The 25251-nt window shown below is 46.8% G+C and overlaps 3 protein-coding genes across 6 annotated transcripts in view; 2 read left to right on the top strand and 1 right to left on the bottom strand.

Annotated features, from left to right (window-relative positions):
* The first annotated feature begins 22 nt into the window (after positions 1-22).
* LOC118514088 (NEDD8) lies at positions 23-767 on the top strand. Its single transcript, XM_036060621.1, has 3 exons — positions 23-183; positions 314-444; positions 538-767. Exons 1-3 carry the CDS (start codon positions 166-168, stop codon positions 623-625), a joined length of 237 nt encoding a protein of 78 aa, XP_035916514.1. The 5' UTR covers positions 23-165; the 3' UTR covers positions 626-767.
* Positions 768-889: 122 nt separating this feature from the next.
* On the top strand, positions 890-4020 carry LOC118514077 (transport and Golgi organization protein 6). The gene is made up of 3 exons (XM_036060605.1): positions 890-1213; positions 1277-3609; positions 3676-4020. The coding sequence occupies exons 1-3, from the start codon at positions 1147-1149 to the stop codon at positions 3964-3966; spliced, it is 2691 nt and encodes an 896-aa protein (XP_035916498.1). The 5' UTR covers positions 890-1146; the 3' UTR covers positions 3967-4020.
* Positions 4021-4031: 11 nt separating this feature from the next.
* The window catches only part of LOC118514083, a 72994-nt gene continuing 51774 nt past the window's right edge, over positions 4032-25251 (bottom strand). The window contains exons 3-4 of one of the 4 annotated variants that reach the window (XR_004906570.1): positions 4215-4731; positions 4032-4129 (exon numbers count right to left, since the gene is read on the bottom strand). Coding sequence is in view for 2 of the 4 variants with exons in the window: in XM_036060615.1 (XP_035916508.1) it covers positions 4697-4731 (35 nt within the window). In the remaining 2 variants the exon portion in view is untranslated. Of the gene's footprint in view, positions 4732-25251 lie in introns of all 4 variants that reach the window. The other 3 variants (XR_004906569.1, XM_036060615.1, XM_036060616.1) reach the window with 3 other exon arrangements.

Raw genomic sequence — 25251 nt, 5'->3', positions numbered from 1 at the left:
CCCATTTCGAGCAGCCACTGTTCGAGCAGCTTCCGTTGACAGTTCGAGCACTTTTGACAGCGGGCAGAAATAAATAGAAGAAAGCATACAAGGAACGAACTGTTTGCGGGCTTGTTTGTGATTCAACTTTAATTTAGACCTAAATCTCTACAAATCTCCGTGATAATGCTGATCAAAGTGAAGGTAATCCCGATTGTAGTGCTTGCCACAACCTAACGCACGTACTAAACCGTTTGTGGTTTCTGCTCTCGTCCCTCTTTCGCTTACTGCATCCTTGCATCACCCGGAAACGCTGTTGGTTGCCCTCGAAAAGACCCTGACCGGCAAAGAAATTGAAATCGACATCGAGCCCACGGACAAAGTGGACCGGATCAAAGAGCGGGTGGAGGAGAAGGAAGGCATCCCTCCCCAGCAGCAGCGATTGATCTTTTCCGGCAAACAGATGTAAATCCCAACTTCTGCTTCACATCCAGCTCTTGGGTGGCCTGATTCAGAGCAGGTTCCTTATTCACCCCGGGGTATCTTGTTTCTTTGTAGGAACGATGATAAGACTGCCCAGGACTACAAGGTCCAAGGAGGTTCCGTACTACATTTGGTGCTGGCATTACGAGGCGGGTGTCTGTAAACGCTGAAGATGGAAGTGGTCGGTGTTCCGCAGGATTCTGCGGACCCCCGCAAACTCTGTGTCCTGTCGTCTCATTGTTTGGTTTAATTTTATTGGTTTGGAAAAGTGTCACTGAATAAAAGCACTACATAATCAATAAGAACAGGGGCTTTTTCAATGTATGACGAAGCGAGCGACGCTGTGGTTTTGGATGATTTTGCAAAATGCCATACGAGGAAGAAAGGCGAAATATTTCCACTGCATCTCTCTCCGTCTGGTTGTATAGCTTTTTTTCTCTCTCTCTCTCTCTCGCTCTCCGAAGACTTTTGACAGATGACGCCGAGACATACACAACAAACTTGTTTGTTGTTATTTTTCAGATTCTGCCGGCGATATCGCATGTGTTTCTATCGGTAGTATATGATAAAATTAAGTATTTTACGTGCAAACAGTCTCTACAGGATCTAGTATAGGCCCATGTGAGAGTACCAAGGACATTATTCAGCTGAAGTTGCTAAAAACAGGTCCCGTAAAGAGCTGTGATGATGGAAGTCGATGTTAAAGTACTACGCGAGGCGATAGCTTGCATCGCAAATTTAAAACCGAAGGGTAAGTACTAAATTATATGCAATACGAACTACATAAAGCCTAATTGCAGACCTTCAATTTAAGATATCACGCTTACCAAGCTCGTAGACTGCTTGGAAGCAATAAAGCTGTCCTTCCCGGTGGAAGAATCCTGCACGGACATCCTGTGGAAAGGCACAGTTCAATACTGCGCCCTGCTGACTGAATTCGCCGACAAGGGACTCGTGGAAAAGCAGAACCAATCGGCAGAAAGTGAGGAGGTGATAAACCTGCAGGATCAAGCGTCCTATCTTACGACGATCGATCTCGTACGGCAGTTCACCGTGCATCTGTATCTTCCACGAGAACTGCGCGGACTGTCCCGATGCGACAGCCAGCTGATGGTGATGGTGGAAGAAGAGGAACGCGTTCGAAGACTTTCGTTCTGCGCTGCTCAGTTTGAACGACTATTTGAAAAGAAAATGCTGGCCCTACATCCAAGACTGACAGACACCGTGATCGATTTCATTGCCGCTCTCTACAGTCTCTCTAAGGCAAGTTTGGTAGAAAAATGGAAATGTTACGCCTTTCCCAAGGACCTCATCTTTCGCAGTCTGCTGGTGATCAAAGGAGCACCCGGACTGCCCCTAGAACTGGCCAAAGTGCTTCATATCGATCTGTTGCACCTCACGGGAGAACCCGGTGGATTCTCCGCACTCTGTAAAACGTTGTTTGCTGTGGGTGAGACAAACGAAAATGCTCCAGCATGGCATAAAAGCGAAGTGGTTGCGAAAATCGTAAGCAGTAAAGGACACACGAAGAAATTTTATCGACAAATATTGACGGATTGCTTCGAGTTCTATCGTTGGGCCGTTCAGACGGGCACCGAAGAATCGTTGGCATATGCTGCAACGTGTGTAGAATGTCTAAAGCGATTCTTGCAACTACCGGCACCGTATCGCGAGCTGCACACACGCATTGAGGAGTACTTTTTCCGGTCCTTTCAAGACTTAGCAGCACCAACAGAGCTTGTGGCCGGATGCGTCCTTCAAGAGCGAAACACTTTGGCAAACAATTTGTACGAGTGCAGTATGGCGTTCACGGGATCTACGTTCACGTCGTTGCCATCGGCTCTGCTGGTTCCATATCTGCATCTGTTCCTAAGAATGTACTCCATGCTTCCATCCACCTTCGACGAGCAGAAATATTTGCACAGTATGATCGTTTTCTGTTTGTCCAATCGATCCAGAGCGGAATTGAAGCGCATCATATTGTCCCTCTTGCTGAACGAACCTGATGGTGAAATCGGCCGATATTGGCTTCACACAAGAATTGTTGTTAAATACTGTGAAAACGACAATAACTACAGCCTGCAAATTGGACCTTCCACGAGCGACGATGACGCTGGCAGCGATAATCTCCTTCCAGCGGTAGTTGATGTGCTTAAGTCATCTGATCGAAACTTGCTACTGTACGATGCGTTTCTTGTACTGCTGAACGAGCTTATGACCGGCGGATGGACAGATAATTCATTCGAGCCCACGCAGCTGGTGGATGCTGTCGAGCGAGACAGTTTGCTCTGCGATCGATTCCACCAAAAGTACATTCTCATCCAATCGCTGATGGATCTTATTAACCACAAGCACTTCCACACCCAACTGTACGATAATCCGGGCGAAGTTTTGAATATATTAACTGCCACGCTTACGAAAATTATCGACAATTCCAATGATAAAGAATCACAGGTCGCGTCTGATGGGAACGATTCCGATGTTCTAGAGGTGATGTTGTCGATTTTCCAAGAATTTCTTCAGCGCAATCGCAACCGTCCCGAGGTGGAAGGCGTTTTGAAGCTTCTTCGCAGGTACCGTAGTTCGAAGAGTTGTAGTGATGCGATGAAAGTACAGATCGATCTGCTTTGCAACGAAACATCAACCGAACACGAAGGAGTATCGGGATCAGCCTGCCAAAATGCGCTAAGCCTCTGCTCAGATCAGCAACCCTACTGTAAGGTGTACGGAACGACTCTTCTGCTGAAATTGCTGAAAGAACGAGACCCGGAAACGTACGGCCAGCGGCACAAAATCCTTGTACTCGCTCTGGTAAACTTACGAGATGAGGAAAGTTACGCGTTCCTCAACTCTGTACGCCTACTCGTGGCACTCTGCGATGTCCTAGAGGCGGAAGTAATCGATGCGCTTGTGAAGGAGTATCTAAACGAGAGCAACGACACAGACTATCGGCTTAAGGTGGGCGAAGCGACGGTAAAGACAGTGGAAACGCTAGGCCCTTTTGCGGTACGGTACCGCGATACGCTGGTGAACTGTTTCCTGGCCGGGACGCGCCATGCTGTGGAAGAGTTCCGCACATCGAGCCTCTCGAATGTGGGCAACGTGTGCCGAATTCTTTCCTACCAGGTGCATCACTTTTTCTACGAGGTAAGAATGGAACTAATCGTGCTGCTACTTACCTTTCCTTATGCTCCATTTTTCTCCCCTTTTCAGCTTTTCACAACCATCAAATCGATTGTGGATACGGATGGCTATCTGCCGGCGAGAAGAGCAGCTATCCTGGTGCTTTCCCAGTTGCTGGAAGGAATCGACAGCCTGATGGATTTTCAGGAGTATCTTCTGTTGATCTACCGGTTTTTGAAGCACGTTATCGCAACCGACAACGACGACGTCACCAAACTCCAGGCGGCTGTTGCGCTGGATCATTTGAAGGCAAAGACGAAAGATTTTCTTCAAATTAATCCAGATGAGTTGGAAAGACGCATGTTCGGAAGGGTTATCTAAGGCGCTTGCAGCGCACGTCGATGAGAGCTGAGTAAAACGATTTTTAAAAACATACTTTGTTTGGTGAAGTGTTTTTTTTTTCTTCCGTTCCGAAAACTATTCCCTTCACGATTCTTCTCTAACCTGAGTATTCTCGTCCCCTTCTCGTTGAATTCGCCGAACCCTTCGAATTGATGATGATGCGCGTTGATGCCAAACCGGAATAAAATTAAAGTGATCTTTGAGGATGACCATTTCGCCCTACTTACCTGACCTGACGTTCGCGTAGCCTTTTCAAAGCGATCCTGTTCTAGTCTTATTCTTGTGTAAAATGGGAATGATAATCCTCTTTGGTCATTCGGTCAAGGCACGCACACAAGAGCAGATTTTTTTATCCATTGGAGAACGGTCACCACAACGATGGTCTTCTATAACGAAAGACCATTCTCGTGTATTGCCATCGTTTTGCATTCAATGTTCTGAGTTATTTATGAGAATAATGCTCTAATGCAATGAATCCTGTAACTACTGTAAAAAGGAAAAACATAATACAAATCAGCAAAAGGATTAATTTACAGTTTGTTCGAAGCTATCCGTTAAAAAACGCTCACCTTCCTGTTCCTGAGTGACCCTTCCTGTTACGCCCGATACGTCTGCTAATGAAGTGGAAAATCGAATCACGTTTCTAGCCAGCCGATGTTTGCGGTTTCCATCCTTTGCCTGATGCTCCCCATCGATGACGAGTCAATATTTAGGTTTGATGATGTTGTCTATCAAAAAAATTAACTGTAGAAGTAGTACAAAATATAGCACAACTGGTAAGAATGTTAAGCTGTTTGAAATGTGTTAAATTATCTTTAGAAATATCACACTCTTTTAATTAACGTTAATTTAGGATTTTAATGACCCAATATTACTCTTATTTAAACCTTAGCAACAAAAAAAAAAACAGCAGTGATACGTTCCAGCGCTCTTTTGCAGCGTTCTTGACTCTAGGGTTAAATCATTGCAGATGATTCATGTCCCGCGTGTACCTTAACCCCCGGGGGAACATTTAGGTGTAATTTATAACGGATAGCAGGCGCTATGTTTCACGATTACCAGCAGTGTGTGGCTCACACATGACATCACATTCCATCCAAAAACCCGGAGACAAATTAACCAATCTCTCTTCTGCGCCACGAAGCGCTCGACGTGCTGGACACTCACTCATTTGCTCAAATACCGGCTAAAATGGTACATTAACATTAACTGAATTAGAAATGGTCATGCATATTTCGCGGTTTAGCGTACGAGGTTCAAGCATGTGAGCTGGACGTTCAGCTTGGCAATATCCGGACAGGCCACAAGGATTGGCTGGCAGCGTGCGTAAAACGAAAAACAGATGTAAAACGCCCAGTACCAGAGAATGTAATTGGAACACACAAAAAAAATGTCCTCGTACACTTCGGGCAAGCCGGAAAAAGAATCTCTCACACAGACAGCACCGGACGGCTGTCCTTTATTCAAGGTGTGGAAAAGTATCCCTTTCGTTGGAGAAGAGGTTGTGGAACTTGTTGTTCATGTTTTTATTCACTTTTTTTCGCTTTCCTTGTTTTTGCAACATGTTGTTGCGGTCATGTGCTCTGGGCTTTGCTTTTGTTCTCTTCACAACATTTTTTGTGTTGTTGCTCTCACTGACCCCCGACCGAACCAACCGCAACCGACCAAGAGCAACGTTGCAAATCCACCTTCTCTGTGCTGAAATTCGCTTCCCCGTGGTTGGGAAAGATTCGTTCCAGAAGGTGATGGTCAACAGAAAAAAAGGAAGAAACGCCAAAGCGAGAAAAAATTATCCTTCCAGAGGACCCTCCGTCCTTCCGTGGCTTGAGCGCGATGATGTTCCCGGCACACGGGAAACAAGATACCACTTTTTTGTGTGTCTTTTTGCTCCAGCACCCTAGAACGGATGGTCGGACCGAAACGGCGGAACTCGTGCTTGATGGTGAATAAAATACGTTCCAAGTCGACACACGTTCGGGGCCTTCGAGTTCCCGGGGAAAGCATCGGATTTATGGTTTTATTTGATTTTAAATAGAAGCAAATGAAGATAAATGCGACTCTGCAGACCACACTGACCGCAAGCTGAACCGTGGCTACTGAAGGAAAAACAAAGGAAAGGAAAGAAAAATGCGGCCGATGATGTGGGAACATTTGCGCTTTCCTGATGTTTTGTGTTAAATATTGGGAGAAGGATTTTCCACCCAGCCATTCGAACGTTGAACAGGATCAATTGGCTTCAATTCGGATTGCTGTTAAAGACATCGCTGAAAAATGTGCGTACCCGATTTTTTTTCGGTGATTTTATGAAGAAAGCTTTGCACTTGGCCAGCCATTTTTCCCACCATTTGTCACACACATTAGCCAGCATTATGTCGATAAGAAATGGTAAGGCAGATTCGGCAGAGCCCGCGAACTCGCAGCAAAACACAAGCAAAAATTGCTCATCACGCACCAACCAACCAACCAACCAGGACACGTGATACACAACCACAAGGACCAATGTGGTGGTGGCACAGGCGCGGTGAACAGGAAGCCGGCACACCGATCTGGAAGTCGCGATCACAAAAATGGCGTAGAAAAGCGTTTCCAGGGAAAAGTTTTGCCACTTTTCCTTCATAAGTTTCCGTCGACTCCCTGAGCCACCGAAGACCGAACTCTGGTCTTCCGTTTCCGAGCCTGTCGGGCTCATTTGCGCCACCATCTACTCATTCCCCACCTTAAAAGGAACACTCGTTAGCGTCATCGTTTCGGCAAACGACCCACCCTGCTACCACTGCTCAGCCAGCCCAGCACAAACTGGGCTCACGCTTGAGTTACGATAAAAGTCGTAAAAACTGTAAGTTTAATGAGAAAATTATATATATTTTTCTCGACAAAAGGTTGGAAAAGTTTCTGCGGCCGCATGGATGGCAGAGAAAGAGAGGGAGAGAGAGAGTGAGAGCAAGGGCACGACTAAGCAAGAAGAAAGTTAAAGAAGGCACCACGAGGGTAGTGGGCCACGTGGCGCTGCCATGTTCCTGCTGGTGGTTTCGTGAATTTTGTATAGTCTCATTTCCATTAACCTCAGGCGAAAGTTTGCCGCTCTGAATGCGCTCGCCAAGATGGAGGAATAAGCAAGGGAAATAAAACTGTGTTGGCTGGCTTGTTCCTGTTGAGATGGCGAAAACTGGTTATTAGGCATGCACAACAAAATAAAAAAAAACTGAAACTCCTTCAGTTAGGAAAACATACGTTAAAAATCATAGTTAGCTCTCGCAAGAACAGCACAACAAGAACAATATTTGGTAGGAAAATGTGGAAGATAATTGAATTGGAAAACGAACATCGCAAACATGAGCCAAACCCTGGACATGGATGGTGTGAGACACTGGTGTAGAAAAATTAAAAGCAAAAAGGCAGTAATGCTTTTAAAAGTCCTTTTAAACCCTTAAAGTATGAGTGGAAGCAAACAGAAATGAGTTACAAAATTGTCACATAACACTCTGAGCAGTTAAAAATGAAGCGGTGAGTATTAGGTTGCAAAACTCTACAAGACACTAGAATGTCCTCTCGCTATCTGGATATACTCGGCACTAATCTGACTCACTCTACTCACCCAAGGGTTCAGATAAAGGTAAATGCACGTATAAGCAGTTGAGAGGTTTTAGTGTGCAAACAAAGGGTAAAGAAGGGACCCAGGCGCCCCAAACCGAGGATGGCTCGGTATCATAATGTACCAGTGCATGTGAAGGAACATTTTATAATTATATAAAAATATGAATCAGAGAAACATTCCTACAACTTACAATCCCTAGTAGTGTAAAAAACGGATCCTGCTTTATTTTGTGCAATGCCATAGACTAAGCCTCGTAGGAAGGTGAGAGACTTCAGGGGACTTCAACCCTAGATACCCTTGATACTGTGGATGCTGTGCATGGTATGAGACGGTAGCTCTCGGGCGGATGGAATTCTTTCGCACAAAAAAGGAAGCAATGCGAAGGGAAGCATTTTTCTGCCTGCCAGTGCGAAATTACGAACGCCATTCTACGTCGTGTGGCGAGTAGGGCAAACGGATAGCAGCAGAGGGAATGGGAAGAAATTTGAGCACGATTACTCACTCGCAGCACGGGCAGTCCCAAGGCAAAGCAAGGCATACACCTACAGCAACGAGGTGAAGAACTATGACTTTTTAATGAGCAGATCCCTACTTCGGCAGAGTTGATCCCTTGCATCGAATTACGCTCCTTCCCATCAGGAAAGTGCTGAAGGACGCTTTCTTTGCACGAAGACATTTTACATCATTTGAGGGGTGGTGTTTGGGATTTTGATGTGCGACAGGGAACGAAAAGAAAGAAAATGGCTGCAATCAAAGGTTTTGGCATAAATATTTGACTGTACAAAAATAGGTTTGAAGAGAAAAACATTCCTCGTAAAAGACGATTACACTGTGTTCAGCCGGCTTAACGATTTTGAACGACGACTGCCATCATTCAGCGCTCGAAGGTTGAGGCACAAAGGATGAGGCCGCAATTTGTTATCCTATAAGAAGTGAAATATCATTCCTTCGTGTTCGTGTGCTTAGTAATCCCCTTCTTGAACCACAAACCCATCACTCCGACGTCTGTTTACCAACGCTTCACAGCTTCGGGTTAGAAGTTAGCATAGGCGTCACCATCGCCATCATCATCATACTGGCAAGGCAGCATTAGCGCTTCGACCACTTCCACGCTTCGTGGAGTTCCGGGTTCTACATTCGGCTACTACTTTTTACAACTCACACAAAAACGGATCTTTCCTGTCCCCTCGGCCGTCTTGGAAAACACACTACGGAAATCTAAAAATCGATAAACAATCTTCCGTGTCAAGTAAGCTTGGCTGCTTGCTGGGGCTAAACGATATTCATACCGGAAAGTGGGGTTGATCTTTCAAAGAATTGTTAATTTATGACTTAAGATTAAGATGAATGATTTTGCGGCACAAATGGTGCTGTAACAAATGGGAAGCAGTGGGACCGCGTTTCCTTCGCCTGTCGTCTTAGCATTTGTTAAGAGCAGTAAGGGAAAAGTAACAAGAAGCGGCATTGTTTGCGCCACAAGGACCCTGCTCCACGTGTGTGCTGGTGGGGCTTTTCTGGTGAAAATGTTTTTCCTATATGCCAGTACGGTAAAAAGAGACAGAGAGTGTGGAGTTGGAAAATTAAAAAAGAAAGCGGTAAAAATCCATTTTCAGCTGCGAGGACCGAAAATATACACAGAGAGTGAGGGAGAAAACGGAAAAGGATAGCGAATCATATTGCGGGTAAGTGCTCATGCCGAAAGACAGCCATCCGGTGAGAAAAAAAGCATATCCTGCCCCGGGATGCGAAAAACAAAACTTCGCACGAGACGATAAAAATTTCTCCACAAAACTCGCCCGTGGCGCTCCCGAGCGCAGCGCTAGAAATTTGCCGAAGGACAAACGAAAGGTGACGCCATCGTCTTGCTAGAAAAGCGCCCGTGCACGAGCATCCTGTCGGAGCGCGCTATTTAAATTGCGCTATCACTATCCCCGGACGCAGCCGAACGACGAGAGCGCTGGGACGGATGGGAGGGGCAGGGGTGGGGGGTGGTTCAACTTTTTTCCAACCCTCAGTCCTTTATTGCTCCCCATTTTGCCATTTCACTCCCACGCCCTCTTTTCTCACGTAAAGCTACCCTCCTCCCCTAACGCACCCTTTCCAAGCCAGTTCTTCTTGGAAGGAGTAGAGGAGTTCGGTGCTTTCTTCTCATTTGCTCACCGAGGACTCCTCCCGGCCATATTGACTGTCGTGGTTGTGTTTGCTTTACCGTTTTTTTTCGTCGTACTTCCTTTTCCGCTCGCTATTATCTTTGCCCTTCTCTCCCCTACAACCCTGCTTCCTCTCACGTCCTGCCACACAACAACAGGGCAAATGGGAAGAAAAAGTTTCATTGAGGAAATTGCTCTATTTCGCCTTGCGCAAGGAGAGAAAACTCGTGCGATCGTTAAACGAACCAGCGATAACGCCGTACACTCTCGCCAAGCGTCGACTAGAATTCTTTTACAGGGCGCTGAAATGGCGGTTGTTGGAGTTGGGGGAAAGCAGCATTAAAAAAGGGAAGTGAAAATGGGAAAAAGACTCAACTAGATTCCAGGGAAAAATTCAATATGGCGGCCAGGATTTCGAGAAAATCGCTTAACTTGCTAAAAACTAAATCACATTCAATTACTATTGAATGACGCTGGTAAAATTTAAACCTCTGCATAAGTTTACGTCAGAATCTTATTGCGATTCGCTCAGGGAAACGTCCGCCGAACAAGACGGAGCCCTCAACATCCAGGGGCAATTGTTATCTTATCTTTTCAAAACCATCAACCTCAATTAATTTAAAATGTCTTGAGAAGACGTAGATGAGCGTCAAAGACAAAACGCTGCATATTTTAATGAGACGTACCCCGGCGTTTCCTGGCTCTCTTCTCCTTTGCCAACCTTCCTCGCTTTTATTTTAAAAGCGCAAACGCCCGACAGATATGCTAATTATTACAAAAACTTCACACCGCACGCGCGCCTCCTATATTCCTCGCGCACCCAGCTTCGGTGGGTTTCTTTGTAAAATAAAACTCATTCTTCTGTAAGAGCCTATTACGGTAAACCTCCAACAGTCCCAGCAGTGAGAAGGCAGCCACGAGTTTCAAACGGCGCTTGACTACGCACGACAGGGAAAACTAGCATTAATTTTCTTTCCATTTTTCCGCGCTAGGCGAGAACGGTACACTTCAGCATCCGCGCGCTCCAAGAACTGAAAACATGCCCGCCAGCATGTCTTGCCACCCCCATTCGGGAGGGAAGGCTCATTTACATAATTTGATATTACAGAAAATTCCCTCACACGCGGATCCTCCCAGCTTCACCGTTAGAAGGGAAACTTTTTACCTCGAAAGACGCAAGCCGCGGAGAAAAGCTATCTATTACTGCTTTCTTTTCGGCGGTTTCGATTCGTTTAAGCAATGGAACGGCGTTCCTTCAAATTTGTTTGCCAAGCTACCGCAAGAGCGAGCTCTGGGCCCGATTCGTATTCAGCGCGACGTTCCATCGAGGCTACGTACGTGGAGCGGGATATTCAATGTGTGTGGCTGGCTGCTTTTTTTCCCTACACCTCTAACTAAATTGATCGAAAGAAGGAATTTTGTGCCCAGTTTCGTCACTGCTACAAGGTAAAGAGATTTTATCATTTAGAAGAAAATCGTACAACGGTGCCTTATCTGGCGAGGAAAAGTTGGATCGAACATCAACGCCATTATTACCATCGCATTGGTGGAGAGTTTTTCATGTTCATTCGCCTTTTTTTTTTTTTTTTTTGGAAGAAGTCCTTCCTTTCTGCAGATAGATACAGCAGCACAAGGTAGCCAGCACAAGCGCACTCAGACGGGTCGGACGCTTTTTCGACGCTATTAATTCCCATTCCCGCGCACTTGAAAGCGCCTTTTGATTCAATTTTGTGGCGAGCGAATGTACGAGAAAAACTTTGCCTTCCAACCGGGGTAAAACGCTCTTAAACCGTTTGCTCGTTTGAGAAAATGCTGAGATGGACGGCCCCACTCAACCCCTCCCCCCACCCTTTTTTGCGAGAGGAATGTGTGAGGGACTCGGAGGTTTTTGGGTGGAGTTCCACAACTCCACCTTGCGCTAGCTCACACTAGAACGCTTCTTTTCGTGGAGGTTGGGTACAAAAAACAGCTCTCGTAATGCTCTGCTAGTGTAGTAAGAGGGTTCAGTGGAGGAGAATTCCAGGAGGGTAAGGGTTTTCGGACCGAAAGCGAACGCCAACCTTCCATTTGGGAGAAGAAGTCTGTTGTTTTTTACGGCATTACGGCTCTACGGGGATGTCTTCCAGGACGTTGGGAGGTGATGGCGAACGGTGCCATATCCTGCCGTCAGCATCTCGGAGAATTTGTTCGCCCGGAAAATGTAATGAAACCGTCGAATCATGAACGGCTAAGCAACGGCATGAAAAAAGGGCCAACTCGGGACTAAAAAAAGAACGAAGGGAGCAGAAACTAACGCTGCACAAAAGGATACCACTTGGAAGGATAATGATGGAAGAAGAAAAAACGGGGGTTTCCTTGCCGAAGAACGACCGCACCGTCTACCTATCCATCGTGGGGTTGTTGAGTGCTTTCTCGATGGCGGGATGGCCAAAAGGATCCGAGATCCGGGAAAATTCCTTTTTTTTGTTCGCTTTATGGGATCTTTTCTTGTATGTCGTCGCTGTCTTCCAGTGTTTTCCATGCCCGGAAAAGGATCCCGAACGAGCAGCGCTCACAATCCTTTGACTCAACCCACACACCCAGAACCGCATTCAATCATTCTTTATCAATGTGCTGGTGTGTGTGTGTGCCCTCTACCCTGCTCCGAACACGCGGTTCTTGTTCCTGCACATTGTCAAGGAACAAACAACACATCAGCATAAGGATTCTTATTATGCTGAGCTCATTCCATGCGTCCGCCCCATCTTATCCCAGCGTCCTTCTCCTACGCCAGCATCTCATCTCCTTTTGAAGTCACAGCGGAAGGAACGGAACTCTCTGGCGCACCCAGCCCAACACACACACACACACGGGCCCAAGCAGTCGCAAAAGCTTAGTGGCAATAAAACGACGAAAAAATGACACAAAAGCAGTCAAACGAGCAGGTTCTCTGCATTTGAGGCGGAAAAATCATTCCAACTCCACAGAGACACTCTAGGGCGTTCGTGTTTCCGGGGAAAAACTAAGTTCTCGCACAGCAAAGCAGGGGCAAGGGATTCGTTCGTTTTTCCTTTTTCTTTTTCTAGTCGTTTTCCACATCCGTTAAGTCGCTCTGCAAAGTCTTTGAATTCGTTTGACGTAAGACGTGACACGCGGTGAAGGATAGCGGCAGCGTCCGGACAACCGAGAGCAATGGGTTCCAGCTCGTGAAGAGATAAGGGAAAGATGAGATGGTTTTATCGCTAGCTATAAAGATGCTGAGCGTTACCCACCACTTTTGTGTCTTTGCTATTTTCCCACCCATGGCGGTCCATCCACTGGGGACGCGTCTCCATTTTGACAAAAGCTCACACGTAAATCAAAACATTCGAGTGACGAAAAAAAGGCTGGATGGATGGGACTCCAACGAAATGGGAATGATTCGTATTTAACCGTCCAATTTGTTATGTAGTTGTACAGAAGTTGTAAGCAAAAAGAAATACAATCCCGCCACCAGTATGATAAGTGTCTGCACGATATTATTTGCACATTATTAGTTGAACGTTATTGCTTTCCATGGATCGTGCTCGTACTTAAAAATAACATGGCAAACAACTTCAACCACGGTAGGATGCTGCATGGAACTGCACATCCACACACACACACACACTGGGGAAAAAAGTTCTACAACTAGTTTCCACTTTTTCCAACGCTTTCCACCCATAGAGTCGAGAGTCGTTACCTTTTGGGATCGCTTTTTTGCCTCGTTCCAGCCAAAACTTCGTTATCATTCGCAAAAGGCCAGAGCTTAAACTCATTCTCATGGTCTACCTTTTGCGCGCTTCCATCTTTTCACTGTCTGCGCTGGTCTAGCGCTCTAATTTATGCTTCGGTGGTACTTCTACGTTCCGAAAATATTTTTTTCTATTCCCTTCCTTCTCCTGCTGCTGCCGGCTTCCTTTCCCTCTAGCTGACCCAAACCCCAGCACCGACAGTCACAGGCAAGCAATCAACGAATCAGCGTTACCGGAAAAGTTTACTTTACGGAAAAACTCTGCCCAACTACCCCCGGCAAGTGTAGCGCACCGAGAGCTTTGACACGACTACAGCTAGAGCAAAGAGCCAACGAGGAAAAAAATGACTAGCTTTCGTCTCTCTTTTCACGAACGGAAAACGGTGTGTTTGGTTGAAGGACCGCTTTTTTGCGCCGTTCTTCTTTGGAGCCTTTTCCTGGGGTGGAAATTTTGGTGCTGGTGCGCTCTTAAATGTGCATTTCAGGACTTTTTTTGTTGCTTTGTTTCCTGCAGCTTTCCTTATTTATCTACACTACATTATATGCACGATGATTTCTAATTCATCCCAGTGTAATGGTAGTCGTGAATTCGATAAGGTGGAAAACACTTCCCCACCGGTTAGTATTATATATATATATACGCGTGGGAAGAAAATCCGTTGGAAAAAAGGTGGGTAACGTAGTTTCACAACTTTCTTAATTAAAAGTGCAATAAGCGAAAGGATTAATTTAGATAATTTATAGCTCTCTCTCTCTCTCTTTTTTAATAAAAGCGTAATTTAACCAACCATTCTCCTTTACGTGTGTATTGAGGCGTAGCGCAGATATCGCACAGCAATTTCCCGAAAAGCACAAAGAAACCACCGCCATCGTGAAGAACTCATTACTCGGAAACGGTATAAAAGTTTCTTTCAAACTTTTCTTCAGCCGTGACAGTTTGAAAGATTACCCTGACGGGAGATCTTGCCGAAGATCTCCTGAGTGGGATGATAACAAACAAGCAAACATCCTGGGGCAAATAACAGTACATCTTATTGAAATTCCGTCCCATTTCTCCAGCCCTTCTTCCCCACCTAAACTCCCTCCCTCAAACAAATACGGGGCCGGGAGCAATTCTTGAGCAAAACAAGAGGTTTTTATGAAACCTCCCGTTCTGGGGGAGGGGGTGAAATTTACTTCTCTCACCGCTCGTGGTTCGAGTGACGGAATGGTGTCGGATTTTCCCGCGAGAAGCATCCGTTTTCCGGAAATTTATTTTCCTTCCCACCGACACGATGGGAGGAGGCACAGCATTGCCAGCATTCGTTTTTCGCCCGGCATGTTCGCTTTCGAACAGTGATTTATGTCTTTGAGGTAAAAAAAGGAAAAAAGTCCTCTTGTAGTTGTGGGACTTTCGTTTGCATAAAGTTAATCAAAAATTCGGCAGCTGTTCGGAGTGAAATGCCTGACTCGACACACCCGCTGGCACCGAAGAAATCACCTAATCAAATACAAAAAGCGTCAAGATTTGGAAATCGCTCGGCATAGTCGGCCGTAGTAACACCTGTGCCAATCTCCAATATGTTGAAACTGTTCAACTTTTGTTCGATGAGTGAAATGTTCCCGGCAACCCGGCAACAGTGACGTGATAAAGAGTCACGTACAGTCGTACCGTACCCTCCACCCGTTGCCCATGTCTGTCCACCGTTGGCTGATGTAAATCATTCACTAAAGCGAGAATTCAGGGATAAGCACCAGCACCAGCATCCCGGTTCGGCACCCAAATCTCCACACTTTTCCATCGTAGCTTGTGTGTGTGTGTGTTCCCGTTTTCTGTAAACAGATTTAAAACTTCTCGAAACTCATTAGAATTTTAATGCAAAGTGACGGCGCAAGGCGACGACGAATGGCGTCCGTCGAGGCGTCGGGCCGATATAGACTCCTAGCCGAGTTTTTCGTGAATGCGGGTTGCGATCGGGAAAATGGTGGGCGGAAGTGATTAATATTCGATTGTAAAGCGACTGCCGCTGTAGTTGGGAACTCTCAAGAGCACACACAAAGAAACAGGAGTCAGCCAGAGCCCTGGTTGGGTGGTTGGTAGCTTAGGAAAATGGTTGATTGAAAATATTAAAACTCTCATAAATGCGCGCAAATGGGGCCAAAATCTGCGCCAAAGAACATATACTATGTATCCCAAAGTTGAGTGCTAAAAAGAGTTGCGAAAGCTGTGCCGGGGAAATCTAATTTCAACTTCCACCCATCAAAACCCCAGATGGACAGCGCTTGTGCGCTGTGCACGAAACGTAGACAATGTACGTGTATATAGCTCATATTAAAAACGCATGTATGAAGATTAATGATTATCGCTCGGAATCTCAGCGCTTGGTGCATGCCGGTGCACTATGCATATCAAAATTGGCCCTAAGCGCTTCTGCATGCGCTCTAATTGCATCGCTCGGCTTCGGCTGTCGTCGTCTGGCTCTTGCTTGCCAACCCCCCCGACAAGCTGCTGCATCTACAATTGTAACACATCCTGACATTTACCGCGAATTCGCAAAGTCAGGAAGCCTAATTGGCTCTGGTTACCGTAACTGAATCACTATCATCATGGTGATGATAAAGATAATGACGTCGGATCGGAAACACCAGTTTATTACACTGTGAGCTTCGGCATTGGTCGGATCTTTGCTCCATTTAAACAAACATTTTTTAAATTAATTTTAACCCTTTTTCCCCAAAAAAAAAACTTAAATAAGGCTGGATCTCTATTGCAGCTAATCGGGGTTACCTCGCGAACGCAACAAAACGTACTAATAATTTCATTTTCCGCCGAGAGTTCGCAAATTTCATTTGGGCAAATTAATTTCTTAGCACCCCCCGGGACTCTAGCGGGCCCGCGGTTACAACCACCCTCAGACGGTTTACGGAACCCGATTCGTAACCGATGGGAGGGAGTCAGTCAGTCAGACCGTGAACAAGCTCGGATCTATCACCGACTAATAGCAGCACATTGACGGATGAGCGGATGTGTAGGATAAGAGCTAATGGTTCATGCTCCACCGGTAAAAGCCATCACTCTGCCACCGACATTGTGTCGATAATACGCTCGGGAGTTGAACGGGACCGGCTGGGAGAGCGTCTGTGGCAAAGGGGGTTGTTGTAACGCTTTTTGAGGAACTTGGTTTATGGGTTAACCGGCGTTGACAAACTTCCTTTCCGTATCGATTCCACCACACTCTGATCGATAGTTTCTTCTGTGTGTGAGTTTTTTAGACTCGTTTATTTAATTCAAAATATCTAAAAAAAGCTGGAAATTAAAGTCGACGAAACGGACTGGAAAATCAACTGACCGGACCAGACCAGTGTAAAGGTCACGGCGGATTTGACCCACCGACAGATGGACGTTAGAATTTTGGGCACTCACATAGAACATCGCTAGGAATCGTCCCCTCTAGGGATGGAAACCAGTATTTCTTGTTTCTTTAATAGCTTCCAGCACCAAAAATGCACCGAATTAACGAAAAATGCTTCCGAAACCGTTGAATATTACAAGTCCCGCAGAAGAAAAAAACTGGCCTGGACAGTACCGAACATGCAAATGTCGTTGAATAGGGCGACCCCGAACCACAACAACACATGGTCGAGGAGGTATCGCGGTGCAGAGCCTTTCTCAGGACCGGACAACGGTCAGTTTCCCTCGGATGCCGCGGTCGATGAAATAAGTCCCCTAATCAAATAAAATCACAAGACGACAGCGACGACGAGTGAAGAATGTGCCGCATTGCAAGGTCCTGACGTTAAAAGCGGTACCAGATGGTCGCGTGAGACGATCGGAACCCTTTTTCTTATCCGTTTTCCCCGGGCGCTGAGGAATGGTATATGAGACTAGGATCTTTGGAGGAACAAAAAAGTATTCGTCCTATTATTTTCTCTCTCCTAGCGTAATTGTTTTTAAACTGGCGTAGAAAAGACGCAACCATAAAACACACTCGGTCGCGACACATTAGGACACAATGGAGACGAAGGCCGGGTTTGGCGTGACGTTTTGGCAACATTTTCAATTGCACGCCGAGCCGTTAAACTGAAAACCTGTAAATATTCTATCAAAAGCCCGTCTGCATTTAATGAGCACTATTATGCTCCACCATAAATACCTCGCAGCAGCACACTTTACCATTAATCGCGCATAAAATGCCTATGGGAGTTGTGCTAAAACTAGCACTCGGTACGCCAGCCGGTGTCTTCACGCGAAAGACTTGGGCTTTCACGAAAACTATAAAATTGAAGGTTATGGAGAGGGTCGGTGCCTTGTCGAAGCAAGCAAATTTTACGAGCAAAGAGAGTGAAACTGCAAAATCACCTGCACTCGTCTCGATCTTAAGTTCAGCTTCCTAAAAAAGCGACAACATTTTCCGTGATGATGTATGAAGGAAATTGTGAAAATTTATCATGGAATTAAGATTTGATTTTCCCAACGAACTCACAGCAAACACCTTTGACCTCTGCGCGATAAAGAAACGCACGTCTTCTGCTGCCTTCGGAACGTGTCTCGAGAACCATTTACGGGTAACGACCGTTACAAATGAAATTTCCCGAGCCGGGTGGGAGCAAAAGAGAAAAATAGCTTTCATTTGTGCGACGGTACACTACCCAAACGCACAATACGCGCCCCACCTTCCCGAGAACCCCTTTGCCCTCGCAATGATTAACGTGAAGGAAAAGCGCACCGAGCAAAGGGGATGCCATCATGAAATATTTCACTTCTTGCCGGCTGCCATGGCAGTGGGTGTGCGTTTGTGTGCGATTTTCCACCCAGGGCGATGGAGTGAGCACGTTCGCACAAGACATACTGTGTGCGTGTGTGTGTGTACTGCGCCATCTTTGTCCCTCGGTTGGTTGGGAAAAAAAGGGAAGAACCTTCATTGGCTAAGGTTTTCCGAGGCCCACACCAACCCGAGAGGGGTGGGAGTTTCGCTTTATGATGTCTGCGTTCATTGTGTTACCTTACGGGGCACGCTTTCCACGGCAAGACACCCTCCTTAACCGAGTCCGACGATGCTGTCTAACCCTTTTTTCCCTTTCCCTTCCAAGGGGATTGGTAAGATTTTTAGACAAAAACCCCAGTTCCAGGCTCAGTGAAGTTTGAATAACATGTTTATTGATCATTAAAATTTTGACGTTATTCCACTCCGAATCCCGTGTTGGTGCAGCAATCGGCCCGGCAATACCACCCCAACCATCTGGCTGAGTCGAGCCGAACCGAGCGTTAGCAAAAATCTGTGCGTTGCCCCCATCGTGTGCATACCATTTTTCATCCAATTTATTCAGAAATATTCATAAAAAATCATGCCTTACGGAAGAACCCTCGGTTTTTATGGACCGATAGCAGACACTCTCGCACTCTCCGGAAAACGGATAGGGCTTTTGTTCTATGTTTAAGTGGGAATCCATCTTGCAATAAATCCTACCGGAACCCTTCTAATGTTCTATTGTGAACGCAGAGAATGGCTCCAGTTTTTGGGAAAAGCATTCCTTATCTACGTTACATTTCCCGGAAACGAAGCATATGGCCAAGTGAGTTGCGATTAGCGCTGGAGCCGAGAAAGATAAAATTGGTCCTCAAAGCAAAAGCTTGCTGCACTTGAACTGTTGGATCCAATGAGATTTTATTTGAATTATTTGGCCTCGGAACCAATTTGTTTTTGAATAGCTTTGTATCATCACCATTTTTGTCGACTCCTTATTATGCTTTCAAGGCCATACAAAACGTTTAAAGCTGTTCCGCTTTTTAAACTTATGCAAACCAATACCCGACCCGGCTTTAAAGCACGTTGACTGGGTTAAAAACACAATCCGGCGCATAAAACTTGTGCCACCAACCGACATGGGATTAAACGAAAAACACAGACAAATACACACACACACACAGGTTCACCCATCCAAAAAAAAAGAAGTTAACCGATCATAATAATGTAATTAATACCGCTTGCCTCATCAAACCGGCCGAACCTCGGGTGGTCAACTGCCCAACGGACTGCGTCGTCCGTCTGATTGTGGGACGAATGGGACCCGGTCGATGCCCTTGCCCTAATTTTCGTCCAAAGCAGCAACGCCACACACATCACACGGAACTCGCCCCACACACACACACATGTACTCCATCCACCAAAAACCCGTTCGCGATTCCCCCTTTTCGAAAATTGCCGAAATCACGCGCCAAAATGCCAACCCCAAAAAGGCTGATGTGTCCTCCCCCAGGTCCGGGCCCAGAGGCCCGGGCCCCTGTTCCCGGTATGCATTCTCGGGCTACCTTGTCCTACCGCAATCGTACGGTCGAGTTGGTGTGCTCTGTCCAACCAGCAGTGCGCAGGAGAGGATCCCGTGTTAACGAACCCGTATGCCTGTCATCGTGTAAGGATAATCGTCGCTGCAGACGACCTTCCCGATTCCCGGGCGCTTGGGAAGGACGTTATCGATCCCAAAACTCTCGCGATGCGTCGTTGTCACGCACCGCATGCTCCGTAGGGAGGAAACACCACATGTAGGACACACATGCACGTTGACGGTACGATGCCGCCTGTGTACGCTTGCGAAGGTGCCAGTCCTCGTCAGCTGATACGTTCGAAGGACGTAGTCGAGTGAAAGTCTCGCTCCAATAAAACGGACTACCGGGGGGGCTGGCTAGTCAACCAGAGTTCAGCCAGCCAGTCAGCATGGCTCCAGGAAGCCGAGGGCAGCGCTGGCCAAAGACCGGACCGAAGCCAACTTTCCAAGAATCGATTGAGGTGAGAACCCTTTTCTCCGGATTCCGCACCACACCGCAAGCCGACCCCTCCGTTGCCGTCTGTGGGGGCCTGGCCGCCATCTAATCTTTTCCAGCCACACTCAAATCTACACATTTTGCTAGTACGCTCCGAAAGTAGGTTACTTTTCCGATAGACCATTGACCGGCACCAGACCAAAGTCGGCTGGCTGGCCGGTAGATTGAACTCTTCTTTTCGTTTGCAGGAACCGGAAGTGGCTCCGTGCTTGCTGCCGCCCGATTGAACCGACCCAGCACCAGTACGACGGGCTTTCGATGAGCAGCGCCGTATACCGACCGGCACAAAAGGGAGCATGTGTCGTCGGTTTTTCCAAATATCCCTCGAGCCTCTCGACTCCCGGTGTCCTTTGCCCCCAGCCACCACCGGTCCGTACACGGTCCGTCTGACTGTCGGCAGCCAACTTTCACTTGTGCAAAGCTCACCGACCGAGTACCCGAGGGTCGGTCCGGCGTGGTGGTGATATCCCGCACGAACGGAGGCATGTTTTACAATCGTACACTACTGGTTGTGGTGCTATCGTTTATGATATTTGCCGCAACACATCCTTGAACTTGAGCCTTGAGCCAACAGGCAGGGTTTGTGGCAACGACGACGACGACGACGAGGTTTACCGGTGGGTCTACCGACGAGCTCAACCGATTCATCGCCACCTTCCAGTGGTCCTTCGGGCTGGAGCTTCCCTGCTCTTCGAGGGTGCACATACCCGGAACGGCACACTGAGCACGAGTCCATCATCATCGTCAGTGTCGTGAATTGGTGTGCCGGAGATAAAATTCGATGCACCAAACGAACGAACGAACGAACGACCGAACATGTTGGGCTCTGCGTTTGGGTCCCGACGGAGGGCTCATGGCAGGGATAGGTTTTTCGATGCTTCCATCCGACTGCAACGTGCAACAGTTGGTGTCCCACTTCTGAATTTGGGACACACACACAGAGACGGAGTATCGTTGCCAAAATGCGTTAATGATGTGATGGTATGGTCTTTACTCTACATATTCATGGCTGAAGCTGTGTGGCACAAACCCACCATCGACGTAGACGTCAACCCCGACTAAGAATGCTCCACCAACAGAGGCCTGTGGTGGCCCCTTACGTGATGAATTTTAAAGGTAAATTACAGCTTAATGTATTGATTTCACGTGGAGTGGATTTAAGGTTGCCGATGGGAAGTTGAATGAAATTTGCACAGATCCCTGTGGTGAGCCAAATCGGGGTACACCTCACCGTCCGTCCGGGGTAGTCTGACCACACACACACACACACACACACATTTCAAATGGTCGGTTTTGGCAGAGATTTGTTATCGGACCTCTATCCGTTAGTCATCAGCAGTTGTGCTGCTGTTTCCCTTCCGGAAAAGCCGGCTGATTCAAAGCTCTGCGTTAATACCTAATTTGCATATTTCCTGCCAAAGGTCGCCGCTTACTTTCGAACGGACGTTTGCGGAACGGGTTCCGGTGTGGTGTCGCGCTCGTATGCATAGGTGTGCCATTCCATTAGCGTTGCTGTCGGCAAGAAAATCGCCCAAATTCAACCAAACCTGCATGGGGCGCGAACTCCGTGAAAGTCGCGCGAAGATGCGTCAACAAGTGAAAATGCTGAACGGTGAAGTGAAACCGTCATCACATGTCATGTGGCGTCATCGAACGAGATCCCCCGTCGTTGGCTCATAACCCTGTGACGTGATGTCGAGCAGGTTGTTGGATTAGACAGAAGCATACATACACACGGACATGCGGACATTATTTATGCACCCAATATATCATTTGTTCCAGTTTCTGTCCCAAATCGATGCGATCGTCAGGGTTCGATAGGAAAGACACCCAAGCAAGTGTCACATTCGGCGAACGTTTAGGGACTCGTAGACCACTTGCAAGGGAGCAGCATAAGGCCAACGACCCGATGGACGGGTTGTTTTGTATGAATGAACGATGACCTTTGATTGGGCGCAAACCAACCTTGCTCACTTTCACTAGCTCCTATCATAGGGTCGGTAGCAGGGTTGCTCTTATACTTGAAGGACATACACGCTAAGAGTCATTGCATGGGGCTGGTCTGTTGCATTGCAGTAAGCATGTCATTCCTCTAAAATGTATTCAGAACTTCCATTGTTTGCGCAACCAAATAGCAATATAACTATAAACAAATAAATAAAGAGTGCTAAAACGAGTCCCCTTCAAACAGTTTCCCTCGCATTTAGTTTAACGCATTTGTGTGACAAATTTATGTTCTCTCGAGAAGCTCGTTGGTGCTGTCATTGCTTAGTCATTGAGGCATTAGTGCTATATTAATTCTGGATAGTTATTGCTGGTGACCTAAGACTTCTCTGCAATGAGGACCATTGCAAGAACGATTGAAACCGAATTGTTTTTCTCGACTCACATCCGGTTAGGTACTCTAAATGTGAATGCTTATGTGTGTCGCTAGGTGCGCATACCGAGTTCGTGGCGTGGAATAAAATCTTCAACGAAAAGCAACTATTCGAAACGAACCTATGGAAGAGCTAGAGAAACGGCAAATAAAAAAATGGGGACCGTGGCACACGCAAAACAAAAACCCAGAAAAAAACACATCCTTTTTCACATCCTTTTCCCCCTACTCCGTGCGGGAAAGCCGTAAAAATAAGCCACGCCTTCATAAAACATTAAAGTGCTATACATATTTTTTCTAATTTATTAACTCAGCTTCTGCCATCCTTTTCGGGCGCGCTGGCTAGCTATTAGGAGTTTTCTTTCGCATTCGAGCTTTTTTTCCTCATTTTTATAGCGCTCCTTTTGTTTCTGCCACCTCGGCAAAAGAATGAGGAGCCCTGAGAGCAGCAGCACTCCTTTGGCGCATTACCCCTCACACATACACACACTTACACGCGCACACAGACACACAGCTCGTCCGATTTCGTTCGCAAGATTCGCCGACCATCAAGCGCTGCTACGCCGTCAGCGAGCCAGAATTCTTTTCCCGGAAGCGGAAAACGCACAAACACCACTAATGTCGATGACGACATTGGCGAAGACGCTGCTGACACAGTGGAAGTGCCGTCAGCGCGCGCTGGTTCTGCCTTAACGGTACATAAAGCATCCCATCACCTCCTACCTCCATTAAGCTACTACTCCTACTCTGCCACCCACCCCCCAACCCTCACACACACACACAAAGCTCGGTAGAGTAGATGAAGTACATATTTCCACAGTTTCCACTTCCGCCGTTGTGGCTGAGAACATTCGCTAAGAACAGAGAAAAAGGCGGCACCATCTTGAGCGTGGAAAGCGAAAAAAAAAGCTTACAGTGAACGAGGAAAAAAGAAATAATAAAAACATTTTCCCGAGATCGAATCTGTGTTGGAAAAAGAAAGAAAGAGAGAGCTAGAGCGGGAGAAAATGCTTTTTTTCCCTCCGGAGTTTAAGACAGAGTACACCGATTGTGGTAGAGGGAATGATAAGACGACTTTGAACAGTAAGAATTTCACAAAAGACTCCATGAGGGTCGAGCTAACTGTATAGCTTCAAAGCGATTTTTGCCGCAAAAAGTCTACCGCTTTCTTGGAGATAAGGTCCTGAGATGAGATGATTTGATGATCTACCAAACTGCATTCCAAATTACAGGACTTCAAATACGTCATCCATATCAATAGAATCCTGGTAGAATAGAGGATTGATATAAAAAAACCACCACAATCTCTTGAAAGAGCGAGATCGGATCGATCCTAATGGCAGCACCGAAAAAAAAGATGCCTACACCCCATCATACAACGAAACCAAGACGTACGCCCTCATCCTTCGGCTCTTCCTGTTACATCCTGCGCTCGCAAGGATAATGAACCAACCGCGGGTTCGCTATATTTGTCCCTTTTCGACATCTTCCACTGCTTTTACGGGAACTCGCATCTCCGTCTTGGAGTTGGCGCGGTCAAACGGACTTTTTCCGCAGTTTGAGAGCGCGTTTCTTTCATTACCGGTGCTCACCATTTTTTATGCTTCGAATATCTAGGTACCAAAACCAAGTGTTTGAATTACGCCTGGCATCAGCGCCCAACGATGCCGCCGTGAGATGAAATTGAGTAGAGTAGGATATGCAAAAAAATGAGTTTCTCCATCTCACTTTCTTTCCTTCTCGCTCACGGTCATCTCACCGTCATCGGCATGAGAGGGAGATAGTGAGCCAAAGAAAGCGGATCTCTGTAGCCGACTTGGATGGGTTTCTCACTGAGGTTCGTCGCCGTCCTTAACCAAAGCTGCCGTCGTCCTTGCGCACGGCATTGGTGTTGGTGTACGTTTTCTTCCCGAGTTGAACCCTTTCTCATCCTAGCCTGTGTACGCTCGCGCGCTCGCTCTCTCACTCTCTCTCACCGCTTCTCCTACTCTCACTTTCTATAACCGCTTCTTTATCTTTCATCCCATCGCTATCCATCTCGCTCGGTCCTATGCTGTGTGCTCCAGTGCTTGAAGGAGACGACAGCGCCAGGGAAAGAAAATGGAACATAAATAAAACGACGATCCTAGCAGGCGAAGGATAAGACACTTTTCACGAGAGAAAAAGCATCGTGAGAGTTATCCTTTTTCCCTTTGTTTTTGAGTTCGGCCTGGCATGGCATGGTGTGTTTGTGTGTATGTGTGGGATATGTAGTGTGCGTTACTGCTGGCCCTTTATATAGACACACACGGACGCACAGGGAAAGATCGTCCCGTTTCGTCCTTTCGGCCCTAATCCTTTCTCGCCCGTTTCGCGCGGCGCGTGTGTATGTAAATATTCTGGAGACGAATGTAATTTTCTTTTGCCTTTTGCTTCTTGCCCTATTTCACCCTTCACGTTCCGCTTTCTGCTGCTTTCCCAGCCTATGTACTAACGTGCTCTCGCCCTCTCTCTCTTTCGCTCACTCTCTCTCTCTCTCGTACTTGCTCGCTCTAGTCCTTTCTGTTATTTCTGTTTACTTCTGCTTTCGGGTGAGGGAAACTCCCTTTTGTC

Source organism: Anopheles stephensi, chromosome 3 (assembly GCF_013141755.1).
Source record: "Anopheles stephensi strain Indian chromosome 3, UCI_ANSTEP_V1.0, whole genome shotgun sequence".
NCBI classification, from domain to species: domain Eukaryota; kingdom Metazoa; phylum Arthropoda; class Insecta; order Diptera; family Culicidae; genus Anopheles; species Anopheles stephensi.
This window is presented reverse-complemented; position numbering and strand designations above follow the sequence as displayed.